We start from the raw sequence: 15,566 nt of genomic DNA, 5'->3' as shown, positions 1-15,566 counted from the left end.
CCCCCAAAATAGATACAGGATCCTTTCTACTCATGCTCTCACAGCTGGCTCTAGGGCACCGTCACTTCCTGTTTTGACTGTTCTCCATGTCCCAGACCCCAATCTATTCTCCTACAAACCAGAAATATCCAGGGAAGACCTGGCATGATGCCTAAGTCACCTCTGCTCAAAACTGTTCACACGTCACATACAGCCTGTCTCCAGTCTTTCCCATGCCTGCCAAGCCCTCTGGAACCCTGTCCCAGCTGAACCTCAGATCATCCTACTGTTGTCTTCTCTTCTCCTCGATGCTGCAGTGATGTTTGCCATCCCTCAGGCCTCCTTGACACTTTTGTCCCCTCATCTGTCTCCCAAGTTCTAGTGTTACCTCCACAGACAGACCCAGGAATCAACATTACAGTTCCTCTGCTCTTCATCATGACTTCCACATAGAAACTGTAAACGGAAAGGAAATATAGCGCTCTCTATTTGAGTTCCTTTAAAAACAATGGTCTCGTTTGGGGGCTAATTATGGGATGGATCCCTGAATATGGCAGTCTCTAGATGGTCCGTCCTTTTGTCTCAGCTCCAAATTTTGTCTCTGTAACTCCTTCCATGGGTGATTGTTTCCAATACTAAGAAGGGGCAAAGTGTCCACACTTTGGTCTTCGTTCTTCTTCAGTTTCATGTGTTTTGCAAATTATATCTTACATCTCAGTTATACTAAGTTTCTGGGCTAATATCCACTAATCAGTGAATATATATCATTTGAGTTCTTTTGTGATTGTGTTACCTCACTCAGGATGATGCCTTCCAGGTCCATCCATTTGCCTAGGAATTTCATAAATTCATTCTTTTTAATAGCTGAGTAGTACTCCATTGTGTAAATGTACCACATTTTTTGTATCCATTCCTCTGTTGAGGGTCATCTGGGTTCTTTCCAGCTTCTGGCTATTATAAATAAGGCTGCTATGAACATAGTGGAGCATGTGTCCTTCTTACCGGTTGGGACATTTTCTGGATATATGCCCAGGAGAAGTATTTTGGAATCCTCTAGTAGTACTATGTCCAATTTTCTGAGGAACCGCCAGACTGATTTCCAGAGTGGTTGTACAAGCTTGCAATCCCACCAACAATGGAGGAGTGTTCCTCTTTCTCCACATCCTTGCCAGCATCTGCTGTCACCTGAATTTTTGATCTTAGCCATTCTGACTGGTATGAGGTGGAATCTCAGGGTTGTTTTGATTTGCATTTCTCTGATGACACCATTGCATACACTAGCAAGCGTTTGTTGCAAGGGCCGTGATATAGCTGTCTCTTGTGAGACTAGGCTGGGGCCTAGCAAACACAGAAGTGGATGCTCACGGTCAACTATTGGATGGATTACAGGCCCCCAATGGAGATGCTAGAGAAAGTATCCAAGGAGCTAAAGAGATCTGCAACCCTATAGGTGCAACATTATGAACTAACCAGTACCCCGGAGCTCTTGACTCTAGCTGCATATGTATCAAAAGATGGCCTAGTCGGCCATCACTGGAAAGAGAGGCCCATTGGACAGGCAAACTTTATATGCCCCAGTACAGGGGAACGTCAGGGCCAAAAAATGGGAATAGGTGGGTAGGGGAGGGAGGGGGAGGGTGTGGGGGACTTTTGGGATAGCATTGGAAATGTAATTGAGGAAAATACGTAATAAAAAAAAGAAAAGAAACAACCAAATAGACCCTGAAAAAAAAAATAAAAACAATGGTCTCATTCATTCCTTTTGCCTTGCATACCACTGTATTTTGTTCACATTCATGTATTTTGACCATGTACATCCTTCTTCCCCCACCTTCTACAGACCCACCCCAATCTACTTACCCATCAAACATCATGTCCTTTCTCTCTCATTACTAACCCACTGAATTACATTTATGTTGCCCAAATACCATTGGGTGTGGGGTCATCCCTTGGAGCATGGTTTTGTCTACCAGGCAGTGGTCAAACCCGTAAAGAGAACTGACTCACCTTTGCCCAGAATTCATCAACTATCAGTTTCTCCTCAACTGGAGATGAGACGAAACTGTGTCCATCTCCTTCCTCCATGGTTTGTTTGTTTGCTTGTTTCTTTCAAGCTTGAGCCTATGCTAGTTTATTCGCGCTCTTACTATGATGTCAATTCCATTCCTGAGGATAACTGATGCTGTAACAAGCTTAGAAGCTTAAAGTTATTCACATTTATCATCTTACATTCATGAAATCCAAACTGGGTATCAGGGGACTCAAAGTGAGATGTTAATGGAATGACTTTTGGAATCTGTTGAAGAGAAGTTATTTCTCAGCCTCTAGTGGCCACATCATTCTGACTTCTGTTTGCATACGACACCATTTCCCTCCCCCATCTCTTTACCATTGTAGTGAGATTTGAGGGGTTGCCTGGGTGATATGTGCTATTGTCTCATCTTGGTGTCCTTATGCTTCACCCCTTTGCAAAGCCTCTTTAGCCATGCAAGGTAACAAATGAGAATGTAACATCTTTCAGGGTTGTTGCTCTATTTTGTTACAGAAGGCAATGGAAGGAAGGGGCTTGAGCCTGCTTTTGTTTTCTTGTTCCTTTTTCATGGTGACTATGATCATCTTGTAGTACCAAGCCTCACCTGTATTTATGAAGCTTCTTCCTTTAGATATAAATGCTAGAGGAGCTATAGACCACTGTCACCACACACACACACACACACAGAGAGAGAGAGAGAGAGAGAGAGAGAGAGAGAGAGAGAGAGAGACAGAGAGACAAGAGTTTCCTCCTTGACAATGGTCGAGGGTTATGTCATCAATATTTCAATCTAATATTTCTGCCTATCCTTGCCACCTCATTTCTGGGCAGAATGTTGGAGGGAATCATAGCACATAACAATATACAGCAGGCTCTTTTCTGAGTAGGAAGAATCATGTAATTTCTTCTGGCTAATAAATGCCTGTAGGCCAAGCACTCCATTGCTGAGATGAGATGCATAGCACTTTTCTCTACTTTGGTGTTGATTATCTAGATCACCAGGTTCAAGGAAAGTAAACTTGAAGTCAACATACAGAATAAAGCCAGGCAGTATTTAGCCTACCAAATTTTCTGTACTTGAGAGTGTTTAGCAGGAGTATTTTAAGTTTGAGGCAAGCATGGGCTACTTGGTAATACCCTGTCTCAAAAGCAAAAACAAACAACAAAACAAAAATGTTCAGGATAAACCAGTAAGCTTTGCTGGGTAATTTTAAGCCACCATAAGCAGCATGTAGCTTACCTTGACTGGTGTTGTGTGCAAGGGCTAAAGGGAAGGGAAGATGAAAACTGACTAGCACTGACTCCTCTCCGTTCACCTGGGTCTATTCACAGGCAACCCATTCATCAGCTGCATTCTTGGACTTCCTTGTTCCTTGGATGGAAATGCTCATTAACTTCGCCTCTTAGTTGTTTGGTTTCTTTGCTAAAAGTGATAGAACATTTCATTTCTTTTTTTTTTTTTCATAAAGAAGTAAAGTTACAGTTTGCTAAAGAGCTATTATAATGTAGATTAAAGCATGGATATTAAGAAAGGAAGACTAGTGTTTAGGAAAAGAACTGCACACACCCAAGACATGGGCGTGGACTTCCCAACAGTTTCCAAAGTCTATGTAAAAGCATACACACAGACATTTTCCATTGACCGCAGGCAGCCACTTCTGTCTCTTCCTCATGATAGGAATGATGACAGACATGCAGGTGTAGCATTCAGGGGCTGAGGAAAGAGAGAAAATGGTGCTGTGGGCATTTAAGAGGATCTCTCCCTTGTAATAAGCCTTGGGAGTGAGGCATACTTATTTCATGGTAAATGCCAGAAGGGCATAATTTTTGAATTGCGTAGAAATCACGGTAGAAGAAAAACAAAAATATCTGAGGGAAAAAACAAAAACAAAAACAAAAAGAAACAAACAAACAAAACCTGAAATGGAGACATGCCGAGTTGCCAAGATGTAGATAAGTGGCGTCACAGGCACCAGGACTACGGGTTTTGCTCTCCTGGATCGCGTCCCTCTCTTGTCTCCTCTCACCCTATTCTTTTGGGCCTTTTGTCCTCAGTAAATGTTGGGAGGAGCAGAGCTTTCCACAGCTGGAGCAAGAGAACTATATGACTGCAGATTAAAACTGCACCTTAAAAGTGTGACTCACAAAAAAAAAAAAAAAAAAAAAAAAAAAAAAAGAATTTCTGCTGGAGTTCCCATAAGCATATTGAGAGCATCTAGTTCTGCAGCTGGGGTGTCAATAAAGGGCTCCACTGGCCGGCAGAGAACTCATCGCCCAGTGAAGAGCATTGTTTCCATGGAAACCTGCAATTGGTGACCCAAATATGCAAGTTCGCTACTTTACCTACCTCATCGTGTGGGTCTGCTGAGGATTACCACTGTTACATAAAAATGGCTCTTTTTTTGCATAGGTGCATTTTCTCCGTGCAGGCCATGAGTTCTGTCAGCGTAGACCATGGGGGGTCCCCCTGTTCTAAATCAGCTGCACTTAGTTATAAAGTTTTCCCCCCTGGGGGGGGGGGGAATAGGCAAAACTAAGATGGTAGTCGTTCTCCAGGGTGTTGCTCACTTGCCTCTTTCTCCACTTCGTAAACCCCTGCAGGGCGAGCCCTGCTGAGACTCACAGACAAGAAGCTGGAGCGCATGGGGATTGCCCAGGAGAACCAGCGACAGCACATCCTGCAGCAGGTGCTCCAACTGAAAGTGCGGGAAGAAGTCAGAAACCTGCAGTTACTCACACAAGGTACCCTGCTGCTTCCTCGTGGGTGGGTGCACGGGACCAGGAGAAAACAGAAAACGTTATCATTGTGACAGAGGGGAGCCAGGAAAAGTTTGTTGTTGTTTCCTAACAGAGTTTCCTTCATTAAAAGAAAAGAAAAAAGTGGGTAGCCTTAAAGACTACTTCTCTCTAAAACTTTTCTTTTTTATTGCTCACCAGAGAGAAAGATGCATAAATAAATAATGGATGCACAAATAGAATTTACTGCAGCTCACTTCAAGGTTATCACATACAGCTGCAGAGATTGTCCACTGTACAACCCCAGAGGGTACCAATCACACTGGTCCGGGCCCAATTGTTCCCTCCAGAGTAATGTGGTGTGTGTAGGCTGTACAACTGAATACTATAGTCCTGGCTGCCTTCAGCTCACCAATAATTCTGAGGAGGTCTTAAAATTGAATTCCAAACTTCATATCCCCTGTGATGGAGATGTGGATTTGATACATTTTCTTTTACTTTGCTTTTCATTGGCCAACAGGGGAGAAATATTTTAAATGTACCTTTATTTAACTGAATTAATACATGCATATACTTTAGGGATTTTGAAAACTCTATTAGCTTCTTGAGAATTGAGTGATTTAAAATCTAGTCTAGAGAATTTAAATATGGGCTATTATGGCTGTTTAACTCATAATAGTGTCATGAGAAAAACAAAGATCCTTATTTGAAGAAAAATCGAAGCCCCACTATAATGTCACTTATGTATACATATAATTTGATAGATATCAACTTCCATCGACTGTACTTTTTCTTCTTTGTTGCCCACCATGCATCGTTGTAAATGAAAGGATGATAAAGTAAGTGGTTTTGAGAACATTGGGTAATTTTCAATAAGCGGATATAGTAATGGTATGCATTTGAATAGTGCAGAAATGTGGGTCAGCCAAGATTCATGTTTTTGTATTTAGACTAACCCAGTAATAGTCTGGTTGTCTAGAATGGTGGTTCTCAACCTGAGGGTCGAGGCTCTTTGGGGGATCACATATTGGGTGTCCTGCATATCAGGATGCATTACAGTTCATCACAGTAGCAAAATTCCTGTTGTGAAGTAGTCACAAAGTAATTTTATGGTTGGAAGTCATCACGACATGAGTAGCTGTATGAAAGAGTCACAGCATAAGGAAAGTTGGGAACCACTGACCTAGAGGAAATGATGTTGTGCCTGAAAGACGAGTGTTGTGGAAGGATAAATATACAGAGAGTGATGTAAAAATGGCACCCGCTGTTTGATATGCTTCTTCAAAGTTTGTTCCCAGAGACTCACTCCTTGTGTTATGGTCAGAAGAATGGGTATGCTAAGTAATTTAAATTTCAATGTGACATGCTGATACACCGTTACATTTCTTTTAAAAATAGAGATAATGCAATTTAAGACAAGACATGCTTTCACAATGCTACTTCTAAAATGGAATAAAAATGCAGCAAATAATTCTGCTTAAACTCCACAAAATCCAAGCATTAAAAGAACTTTTTCAAGGAATACATACTGATGGAAAAGATGTGAGGCATGGGATGAAACCATATGGAAATGTTGACCTAAAGCATGGCTCAGTTTTTCAATACATATTTTATATATTTTTACAAATATAATGTGTGAATAAAGGAGTACAGATGATTATGCCGTTTTCATAATGGCTGCCGCTACGAAATATGCTTGTGGGTGAGCTTAACTATATTCATTGTACTCTTTCATGTTTTCCAAATCTATTGTAAAGTCACATGGTTGTTCTAAATGGAGCATATTAACCCTCTACCACAGCAAACTTCTTTCTACCTCTCTGTGTTCTGGGAAGGTCCTAAGTTCAACTTTTCTGATTGTGTTGTTGGCATTTTCTATCCCTTTGAAAACTCTACGTTCTTTATTCTTTCATGCCATTCTCTTCGGAAGGAACTAGTGTTCTCTCTAGCTTGTGGGTGTTTTTCTCTGAATTTTTATTGCCTTTCTTATTGCTTGTCCCTTACATGTTACTGTTCAAAATCACTTTATATGAGACAACCTTTATTAAATCCATAGTGTTATTGAAGTGATAATTTCTTGGGTTTTTTTCCTTAGAAAGAGATACAAAATTGACAAGATGTTTGAAGATTGATAATAGAGGATGTAAAGAGATCTGAGGAAGCTTTAAATTATTTGGGGGTCTAAGTTTGTTCTAATAAGAATCAATGTTCTATCAACTCAAGGGAGCTGGCTGATTTAGCATGCATATCATATAGAGGTTCACTACAGGGGTGATGTATGATTCAATATTAAATATTTGATTCTTCAAACCTTCAAATACAAGGCTACAGCAACAATATAATATGCTGAATAAGTACAATGATTTCAGGATATTTTTCAGCCTTTTTAAAAATTCTGTGGGTCTGTATCTTGAGGAGAGTGGTTCACACTTCCAGCTTATACAAATGGGACACAGTGTCAGGATACAAGAAGTCACTACTCTAATGCAAAGCTTGTTTCTGTTGCTGTCGATTGTATACTCCAATCAAGCTGCAACAATAAATGCCACTAACTGCTTAGGTTCCTGTGCTGTAGTTACTATTCTTACTGCTATGACAAAACATCTGATGGAAGCAACTTAAGGACAGATGGGTTCATTTGAGCTCACAGTTTGAGGGTAGAGCTGTCCATCATAGAATGGTGAGTATGGCAGCAGGATTATGGGGCAGCTGCTACATTACTTTTACATTCAGAGAGAGACATGAATGCTGGTGTTGAGTTCCTAGTCTCCTATTTACTCACTCCTGAATCCCAGTCCACACAATGAATGGCCTGCCAACCTTAGTGTGTTCGTTCCCTCACAGACATACCCATAAATGTATCTCCTATGTGATCATAGATTCTGTCAAGGTCATAGTCAATCATAACCCATCACAGTTAAAAGCAATGGAATTTGTTTCTCATGTTTCTGAATGCTGGGAAGTCTAGGGTCATAGCACTAGGGAATTAATTTCATAGGCCATTCTTACTGAGTAATTTTCCTGTGTTTCACATCTCAGAGGCAAGACAGAATCCACCTGAGATCCCTAACAAAGGGATCTCATAAAATCCTGGCCTCATGACCTAATCCTCTATCAGAGGTCCCAGGTCTTTAATCCATACCTTAAGAATTACAACTTCAATATGTAAGTGTGTTTGGAGGGCTGTCACATTGGTACTTAAATTTGAATTATTTTTTTAAAATGAACCATTTTTAGAGGTAGTTATCACTCTTGATGTTATGTGTGTATCTATGCTCACATGTATGCATGCACACACATATGGAGACAAGATGTTGACATAGAATGTCTTTTATCCCTCTCTACCTATTTAGTTTGTGTAATTCAACATAGAACTAGCTCACTAACTTCTCTAGGTTGGCTGACCAATGAGCTCTAAAGATTTGCCTGTCTCTATATCCCAGTTCTAACACACATACACACACACAGAGAGAGAGAGAGAGAGAGAGAGAGAGAGAGAGAGAGAGAGAGACAGAGAGAGACAGAGAGAGACAGAGACAGAGACAGAGACAGAGAGAGACAGAGAGGGAGACAGGGAGACAGAGACACAGACACAGCAAGAGATACAGTGCTGCTGGAGGTACAGATGTGCATCATCAAGCCTAGCTTTTTGTGTGGATGCTGAGAATCTGGTTTTGAGTCCTTATACTTGCAAAGCAATTACTTTTAACCCTTGAGCCATCTCCTCTGCTCCCAAAGGACTCCATTTTTGAGGAAAGGATTTTTTTTTCTATTAAATGGTTGGATTTTTTAATGTATTTCTATTTTGGTTTTTGTTTTTTATCATCTTTAATATTTTTGTTCAGTCCAGTTGTTATCCCCCTTCTATTCTGCCCTCTGGCAGTTCCTCGTCCCATTCCTCCTCCCCCACCTCCAAGAGGATGTCTCCACACTCTAACACCCCTACACCCCACCAGGCCTCCCCATTCCCTAGGGCCTCAAGTCTCTCAAGGGTTAGGTGCATCTTCTCTCATTGAGGCAGACCAGTTAGTCCTCTGCTGTATAAGTGTCGGGGGCCTCAGACCAGCTAGTGTATGCTGCCTAGTTGGTGGCTCAGTGTCTGAGAGATGGTGGGTTTCCAGGTTTGTTAAGACTGCTGGTCTTCTTATGAGGTGCCCTACTCCTCAACTTCATCCAACCTTTCCCTAATTCAGTCACAGGGGTCCTTGACTTCTGGCAATTGGTTGAGTGTAAGTATCTGCTTCTGTCTCAGTCAGCTGCTTGTTTGGGCTTCTCAGAGGGCAGCCATGCTAGACTCCTGAATGTAAATACATCATAGCATGAGTAATATTGTCAGGCCTTGGAGACTCGGCTTAAGATGGGTCTCAATTTGGGCCAGTCACTGGATCTCCTTTCCCTCAGTCTCTTCTCCATTTTTGTCCCTGCAATTTATTTTAGACAGGAAAAATTCTGGGCCAGAGTAGGATGGCAACCCCATCCATCCACTTGATGACCTGTCTTTTTACTGGGCATTTCATCTAAGATCCTTCTCTTTGAGTCCTGAGCATCTCTTACCTCCGAGGTCTCTGGTACATTCTATAGTGTCCCCACCACCTTCCATCTCTCAAAGTTGTATATTTCCATTCATTCTACTGGTCCTCTGGGCTTCACTCCTGGTCCCCCTAATACCTGATCATGTTCCACTTTCCCCTGCCCCACCCTCTCTCCTCTCCCACCCAATTCCCTCCCTCCCTCTGTCCTCTGCTTTGTTCTCCCTCCCAAGTGAGATTGAGCATCCTCACTTGGCCCTCTAGGTTGTTAAACTTCTTGAATTCTGTGGATTATATCCTGAGTATTCTGTACTTTCCTGACTAATATCCACTTATTAGTGAGTACATACCATGCATGTCCTTTGGGGTCTGAGATACCTCACCCAGGATATTTTTTAGTCCATGCATTTGCATGCAAAACTCATGTCCTTAATAGGTGTTTCCGTTGTGTAAACCAAGTTTTCTGTATCCATTCTTCCATTGTGGGGCATCTGGATTGTTTCCAGCTTCTGGCTATCACAAATAAGGCCACTATGAACATAGTGGAGCATGTGCCCTTGTGGCATCATGGGGCATCTTTTGGGTATGTGTCCAGGAGTGATAGAGCTGGGTCTTCAGGTAGATCTATTTCCAGTTTTCTGAGGAACCTCCAGATTGATTTCCATAGTAGTTGTACCAGTTTGCACTCCTATCAACAATGGAAGAGTGTTCCTCTTTCTCCACATTCTCACCACCTAAGGTTTGGATCTTAACCATTCTGACTGTTGTGAGGTGGAATCTCAAGGTCTTTTTGATTTGCATTTCCCTGATCACTAAGAACTTTGAACATTTCTTTAAGTGCTTCTCAGTTATGTGAGATTCCTTTTTTTGAATTCTCTGTTTAGTTCTATATACCATTTTTTTATTGCATTGTTTGGTTTTTTGGAAGTTAGCATCTTGGGTTCTTTGTATATTTTGGATATTAGCCTTCTATCAGATGTGGGGTTAGTGAAGATTTTTTTCCCAATCTGTAGGTTGCCAGTTTGTTCTATTGACTCTGTCTTTGCCTTGCTGAAGCCTTTCAGTTTCATGAGATCCAATTTATCAATTCTTGATCTTAGAGCCTGAGCCATTGGAGTTCTGTTTAGGAAATCCCCCAAACACCCCCATCCCCATGAGTTCAAGTCTCTTTCCCACTTTCTCTTCTATTGGATTCAGTATATCTGGTTTTATGTTGAAGTCCTTGATCCACTTGGACTTCAGCTTTGTGCAAGGTGACAAATATGGATCTATTTTCATTTTCTACATACCAACTGCCAAATAGACAAGCACCATGTATTGAAGATGCTTTCTTTTTTTCCATTGTATATTTTGGCTTCTTTGTCAAAGATCAAGTGTCCATAAGTATGTGGTTTTATTTCTGGGTCTTCAATTCTATTCCATTGATCAACATGTCTGTTTCTGTACCAATACCATGTGGTTTTTTATCACTATTGCTCTGTAACAGAGCTTGAGGTCAGGGATGGTGATTTCCACAGAAGTTCTTTTGTTGCTAAGAATTGTTTTCGCTATCTTGGGTTTTTTTGTTTTTCCATATGAAATTGAGAATTGCTGTTTCCATGTCTTTGAAGAATTGTGTTGGAATTTTGATGGGTATTGCATTCAATCTGTCCATTGCTTTTGGTAGGATGGTCATTTTTACTATGTTAATACAATCCATGAGCATGGAAGATCTCTGCTCTATTTTGTTTTTTTAGAGTCCCTTTAAAAATATATAGTTTTTTTTTGTTTTTGTTTTTGTTTTTTTTCTTGGAAGACTATTAGGTGGCTTCCTCTAAGGAAAAGGCTAAGTAAATCATGGCACATATAGTTACTGGGGGTGTTTAAACCTGTAAGTGAGGAATGAATAAGGACTCCTGGGAAGCTATGAAAAATAAAACAGAAACAAGATTCAGAACCGTATGCAAACTGTACATTAGCCATTAAGGGAAAAATGTTGTCTCTCTGTGTGTATTCTTTGCTTATATAAAAAATACTAAATAATACATATGAAACTAATGTAAGTTACACCCATGAGGCATGGAAGGTGGCCATAGAAAGAGGATATGTGCTTCAGATGTCATTTTGCATTTGAAATATGAGTTTTTGAACTATTTTAAAGAACACACATAAAGGATAAACAAGAAGGAGAACGTATAAATTTAGTATCGGAACTTCTTGGATTTTAAGTTCTGCCCTGAATATTTAATTTTGTTGCTTCAGGGAAATTCTTTAAGCATTCTGCTCCCATTCACTAACTTCTGAAATAGAGATGAGTAGCTCTGCTCAACCAATAAGAATATCAGAAATTAGAGGCTAATATACTCAGCCATTAGCCTTGTCACATAATTAAACCAAGCTTGTGCATTTACTACAAGTCACATCATTATAATAACCTTTTCTGAAATAAATTTATGTGACACTCAGTTTACTTACATTCACGTATGTTCATTTTACAGGGGTGAAATTAAGATTTTTTTTTTTTTTGCTTTGCCTTTCTTCATCTATGACTTCTAGAAAGACACACACACACACACACACACACACACACACACACACACACACACACACACACAGTGTAAGACTTATTTTTAAATTGCATAATGGGTATATAGTAAATGTCAGATTTTACTCCCTGTCCAGAAGCCATGACAAGTACTCCTGAGACAGCTCACCATCAGAAGCCAGGGCCATCTTACCTGAAGTCCTGACTGCCCCTCTTACCATTGACAATGGCCCCTTAGCTCCCTGACATTTGTAAGCAACACCATCAGTGTTTGCCTCTGCTTTCATGCTCTACTTCTGGTGTCTTTAGGGAAATTGTCTCATCTAAAGGAAAGCCTTGGGTCTTCTGTGTTCCTTCTGTGAGCAGTCAGGATATCAATCTAGTGGGGACACTTGATTAACTGCTCCTACTAGAAACTCAGCTGGATCAGAACACTCCCAGTTATGTTTTGAGAAGCCTAGCAGGCAACCTGAAAGTCATCATGACATTTCGCCTGATTCATGAGAGATAAGGTTGGGGGTGTGCTTTATACAGCACATAACAGTGGTACCAAGTAGTCAAGAATCCCTCAAATTTACTTTTAGCTTTTTAATAGTAGGCATTGTTTCCAGAAAGCAAAACTTCCCAACAGATACTAAATAATGTGCTCAATCCAGCTCACGGGTTTAGTTGTCACATCAGCTCTTCATAGTCTCCACTGTGGCCCCTATTGTTTGCCATTCTCGATATACCTATGAGGAAGTGACACAGAAGAACTATCGTGCCCAAAGGAAGATAGGCCTTGGTAGAAAGCATAGCACAGGAAATGTCTGAGTCCGAAGCATGCTCTTAGCTTTCTTCCCATGCTTCACTGGTCTCTTTGGGGACAGATAATTTTTTTCTTATGCAGGATTATACAAGGCCATTTTCCTGCAGGTATATAGTGGAGTTCTCTTCCCAAATTTGCTTCTATTTTTCAATTATACATATGATAGATAGATAGATAGATAGATAGATAGATAGATAGATAGATGATAGATAGATAGTATATCTAACACCCACAAATGAGAAAAATATGTAATATTTTCCGTCTGAAATTGACTTAATTTGCTTGATGAGTGTCTCCAGTTGCATATATTTTCTTGCAAATAGCATAATTTTCTTTTTAAAAAGTATTTTTTAATTTCTAATTTTTGAAATTATAATTCTATACATTCCCCTTTCCTTATGCCAACCACTCCCATTCTTCTTTATGTGTAAATTATTCCACTGTGCATATGACCGACATTCTTTATCCATTTTTCTGTTGCTACATATCTAGTTTAGTTCTATTATTTGACTTTGTAACTAGTTCTTCAGCAAATATCATTGTGCAAGTTCTCAGTGATGGGCTGTCTTGGATTTATTTGGACATAGACTAGGATGATATATGGATGAGTTGTGTGTAGGTCTCCGGTTCGTTTCTTAGGGAGTGTGCATAGTGGCTTCCATATGATTGGACAAACAGTTGTGTAAGGCTTCCGTTTTTGTCTGCGTGTTTGTCAGTATTTCTTACTTGTTTCTTAGTGACTGTCATTCTGTCTGATGCCGTTTTTTAATTACATATTTTTTAAAAATATATGCTCTATGAAGTGTGTGTCAGTATGGGAGGATGTGCACATGTCACAGAATATATTCTGAGGTCGACAAGATAACGTTTAGGAGTCTTTCCTTCCAACACATGAGGCCTGAGGATTGAACTCCATCTATTAAGTTTAGTGACAAGTGCATTTACCCACTAAGTCATCTCACCAACCCCAATTTTCAACATTTTTTTTTAGATTTAGTCTTTATTTTTATGTATGTATATACAGCTATATCAGCATTAGTGAATTTCATGTGAGTGTACCAACCTGAGAGGCAAGAAGAGGGCATTGAATCCCTTTGATCTGGAATTACAAGCACTTGTGAGACTCCTAAAGTGGATACTGGCAACCAGACTCAGGTCCCCAAAGGAGCAGCAAAAATTCTTAACCACCAAAGTTGCATAGTTTTGCATTTTAAAATTGGGTTGTTTGTTTATCCTTGAATTTTGCCTATTATTCTTTGTTGATGTTATTGATGTTGGTGTTTTTATTAATTAATAATTTTATTTATTTACATCCCAAATATTGCCCTCCTCCTAGTGCCCCCTGGCAGAGTTCTTGCCTTCATCCCCCTCCCCCTTCTTTTAAAAATATCTTTTATTTTTGAGATTATAATGTAATAATGTAATTACATCATGTCCCCTTTCTCCCTCTAAACCCTCCCATAGATATTCCTAAATATAACTGCTTAGTCTATATCATGTATGTTTTCAGATCTTTGCATTGGGTATTGGGTGACCATTTGGTGTGCTCTTTCCTGAGCAAGACTATTTCTCCTGCTTTCAGCATTCTTTAGTTGTCTGTAGTTCACTGTGTGGGCTTCAGATATCCTGGTCTCTCCCCACCTTAGCATGGGTATTGTCATTGTCCTTGTTCAGCTCATGTTTAGGCTGTCACTTGGGTGTGTGAGACTTTGTGAGTTTAGCTTCTGACATCCCCCAGAGACAAAATTCACAGCACACTCGCTGATCCTCTGGCTCACTGAAGCTTTTATTTGCATTTCTCTGATGGCTCTAATGTTGGACACTTTCCATCTGTATATTGGCCACTCATCCATTATCTTTGTGAACTATCTGATCATTTCATTAGCTCGAGTATTGATTAAGTTATTTAATTTCTTTTTCTTTAGGCTTCTAAGTCCTTTGTATATTCTAGATCTTCGCCCCTCTGTCAGAGCATAATCAGAAAACATTTTTCTCTAATTCTGTAGGCTGTCTTGATTGTTTCCTTTGTTGTACAAACACTTTTGAAGATCATGAAGCTTTTACCAGTTGCTGACACTAATTTCTGAGTAACTGGCGGTCCTATTCACAGAGTATGTTGTCCACGCTGTGTCCTAAAGGATTTCCTGACTTTGTTCACCCTCAGTTTTAGTTTGACGTGTTTCATTAAGGCTTTTGATACACTAGGAGTTGATTTTGTTCAGTGTGAAAGATAGTTATCTGGTTTCACTCTTTACATGTAGATATCCCACTTTGCCAGCATCATTTGTTGAAGAGGATGTCTTCTCTGATCTGTTCTGGTTTTATTGCCAGAAGTTCCATGGCTGTCACTGTGTGAGTTTATCCTGAAGTCCCTTCTTCTACTGATCTATGAATCTATTTCTGTGCTGGTACCAGGATGTTTTTCTTAGTGACTGCTATGGCATACCTTGGAATCAGGTATTGTGATAAGTCTGGCTTTATTCTTCTGTTCAGGGTAGACTGCTCTGGTTTTACAGAGTCTTTTGTGTTTCCATATGTCTTTTCAAAATTTTGGTTTTACTTTTCTATTTTCTACAGGAATTTTGATGATGATTGCATTGAATCTGTAGCCTTCTTTTGGTGCTATTGCTACCAAAAGAATATTTACAATATTAATTCTTCCTATGAAAAGTCCTTTCAGTTCCTATATAATCTTTCCTTGTTGTTTACGTTTTCATGATAGGGCTACTACAGTTCTTGGTACTGTTTACTATTCCTAAATATTTTTGAGGCCATTGTTAATGGAGTTTACTGATTTCTTTCTCTATGCATTTATTATTATTATACAGAAAGCCTATATGCTAATTTTGCATCTAATAACTGCTAAAATGTTAAATTTAAGAATGAAAACTTTTGACTTCTTTCTTTCCTGCTTGTATCCCATTAGAACAGGTTTTTTAAATCTATTATACTTCTTTG

At 39.8% G+C, this 15,566-nt stretch overlaps 1 protein-coding gene across 6 annotated transcripts in view; it reads left to right on the top strand.

The window, feature by feature from the left end:
- Samd12 (sterile alpha motif domain containing 12) overlaps positions 1-15,566 on the top strand; it is a 503,423-nt gene that overhangs the window by 239,433 nt on the left and 248,424 nt on the right. For 5 of the 6 annotated variants that reach the window (XM_011245660.3, XM_006521081.4, XM_006521085.4 and 2 more), the window contains exon 4: positions 4,613-4,753. In XM_011245660.3, the coding sequence (XP_011243962.1) occupies positions 4,613-4,753 (141 nt within the window). Of the gene's footprint in view, positions 1-4,612; positions 4,754-5,577; positions 5,587-15,566 lie in introns of all 6 variants that reach the window. The other variant, XM_006521084.4, reaches the window with a different exon arrangement.

The sequence above is a fragment of the Mus musculus genome, chromosome 15 (assembly GCF_000001635.26).
Source record: "Mus musculus strain C57BL/6J chromosome 15, GRCm38.p6 C57BL/6J".
NCBI classification, from domain to species: Eukaryota; Metazoa; Chordata; class Mammalia; order Rodentia; family Muridae; genus Mus; species Mus musculus.
Note: the sequence above shows the minus strand (reverse complement) of the source record. Positions and strands in the feature narration are given on the sequence as shown.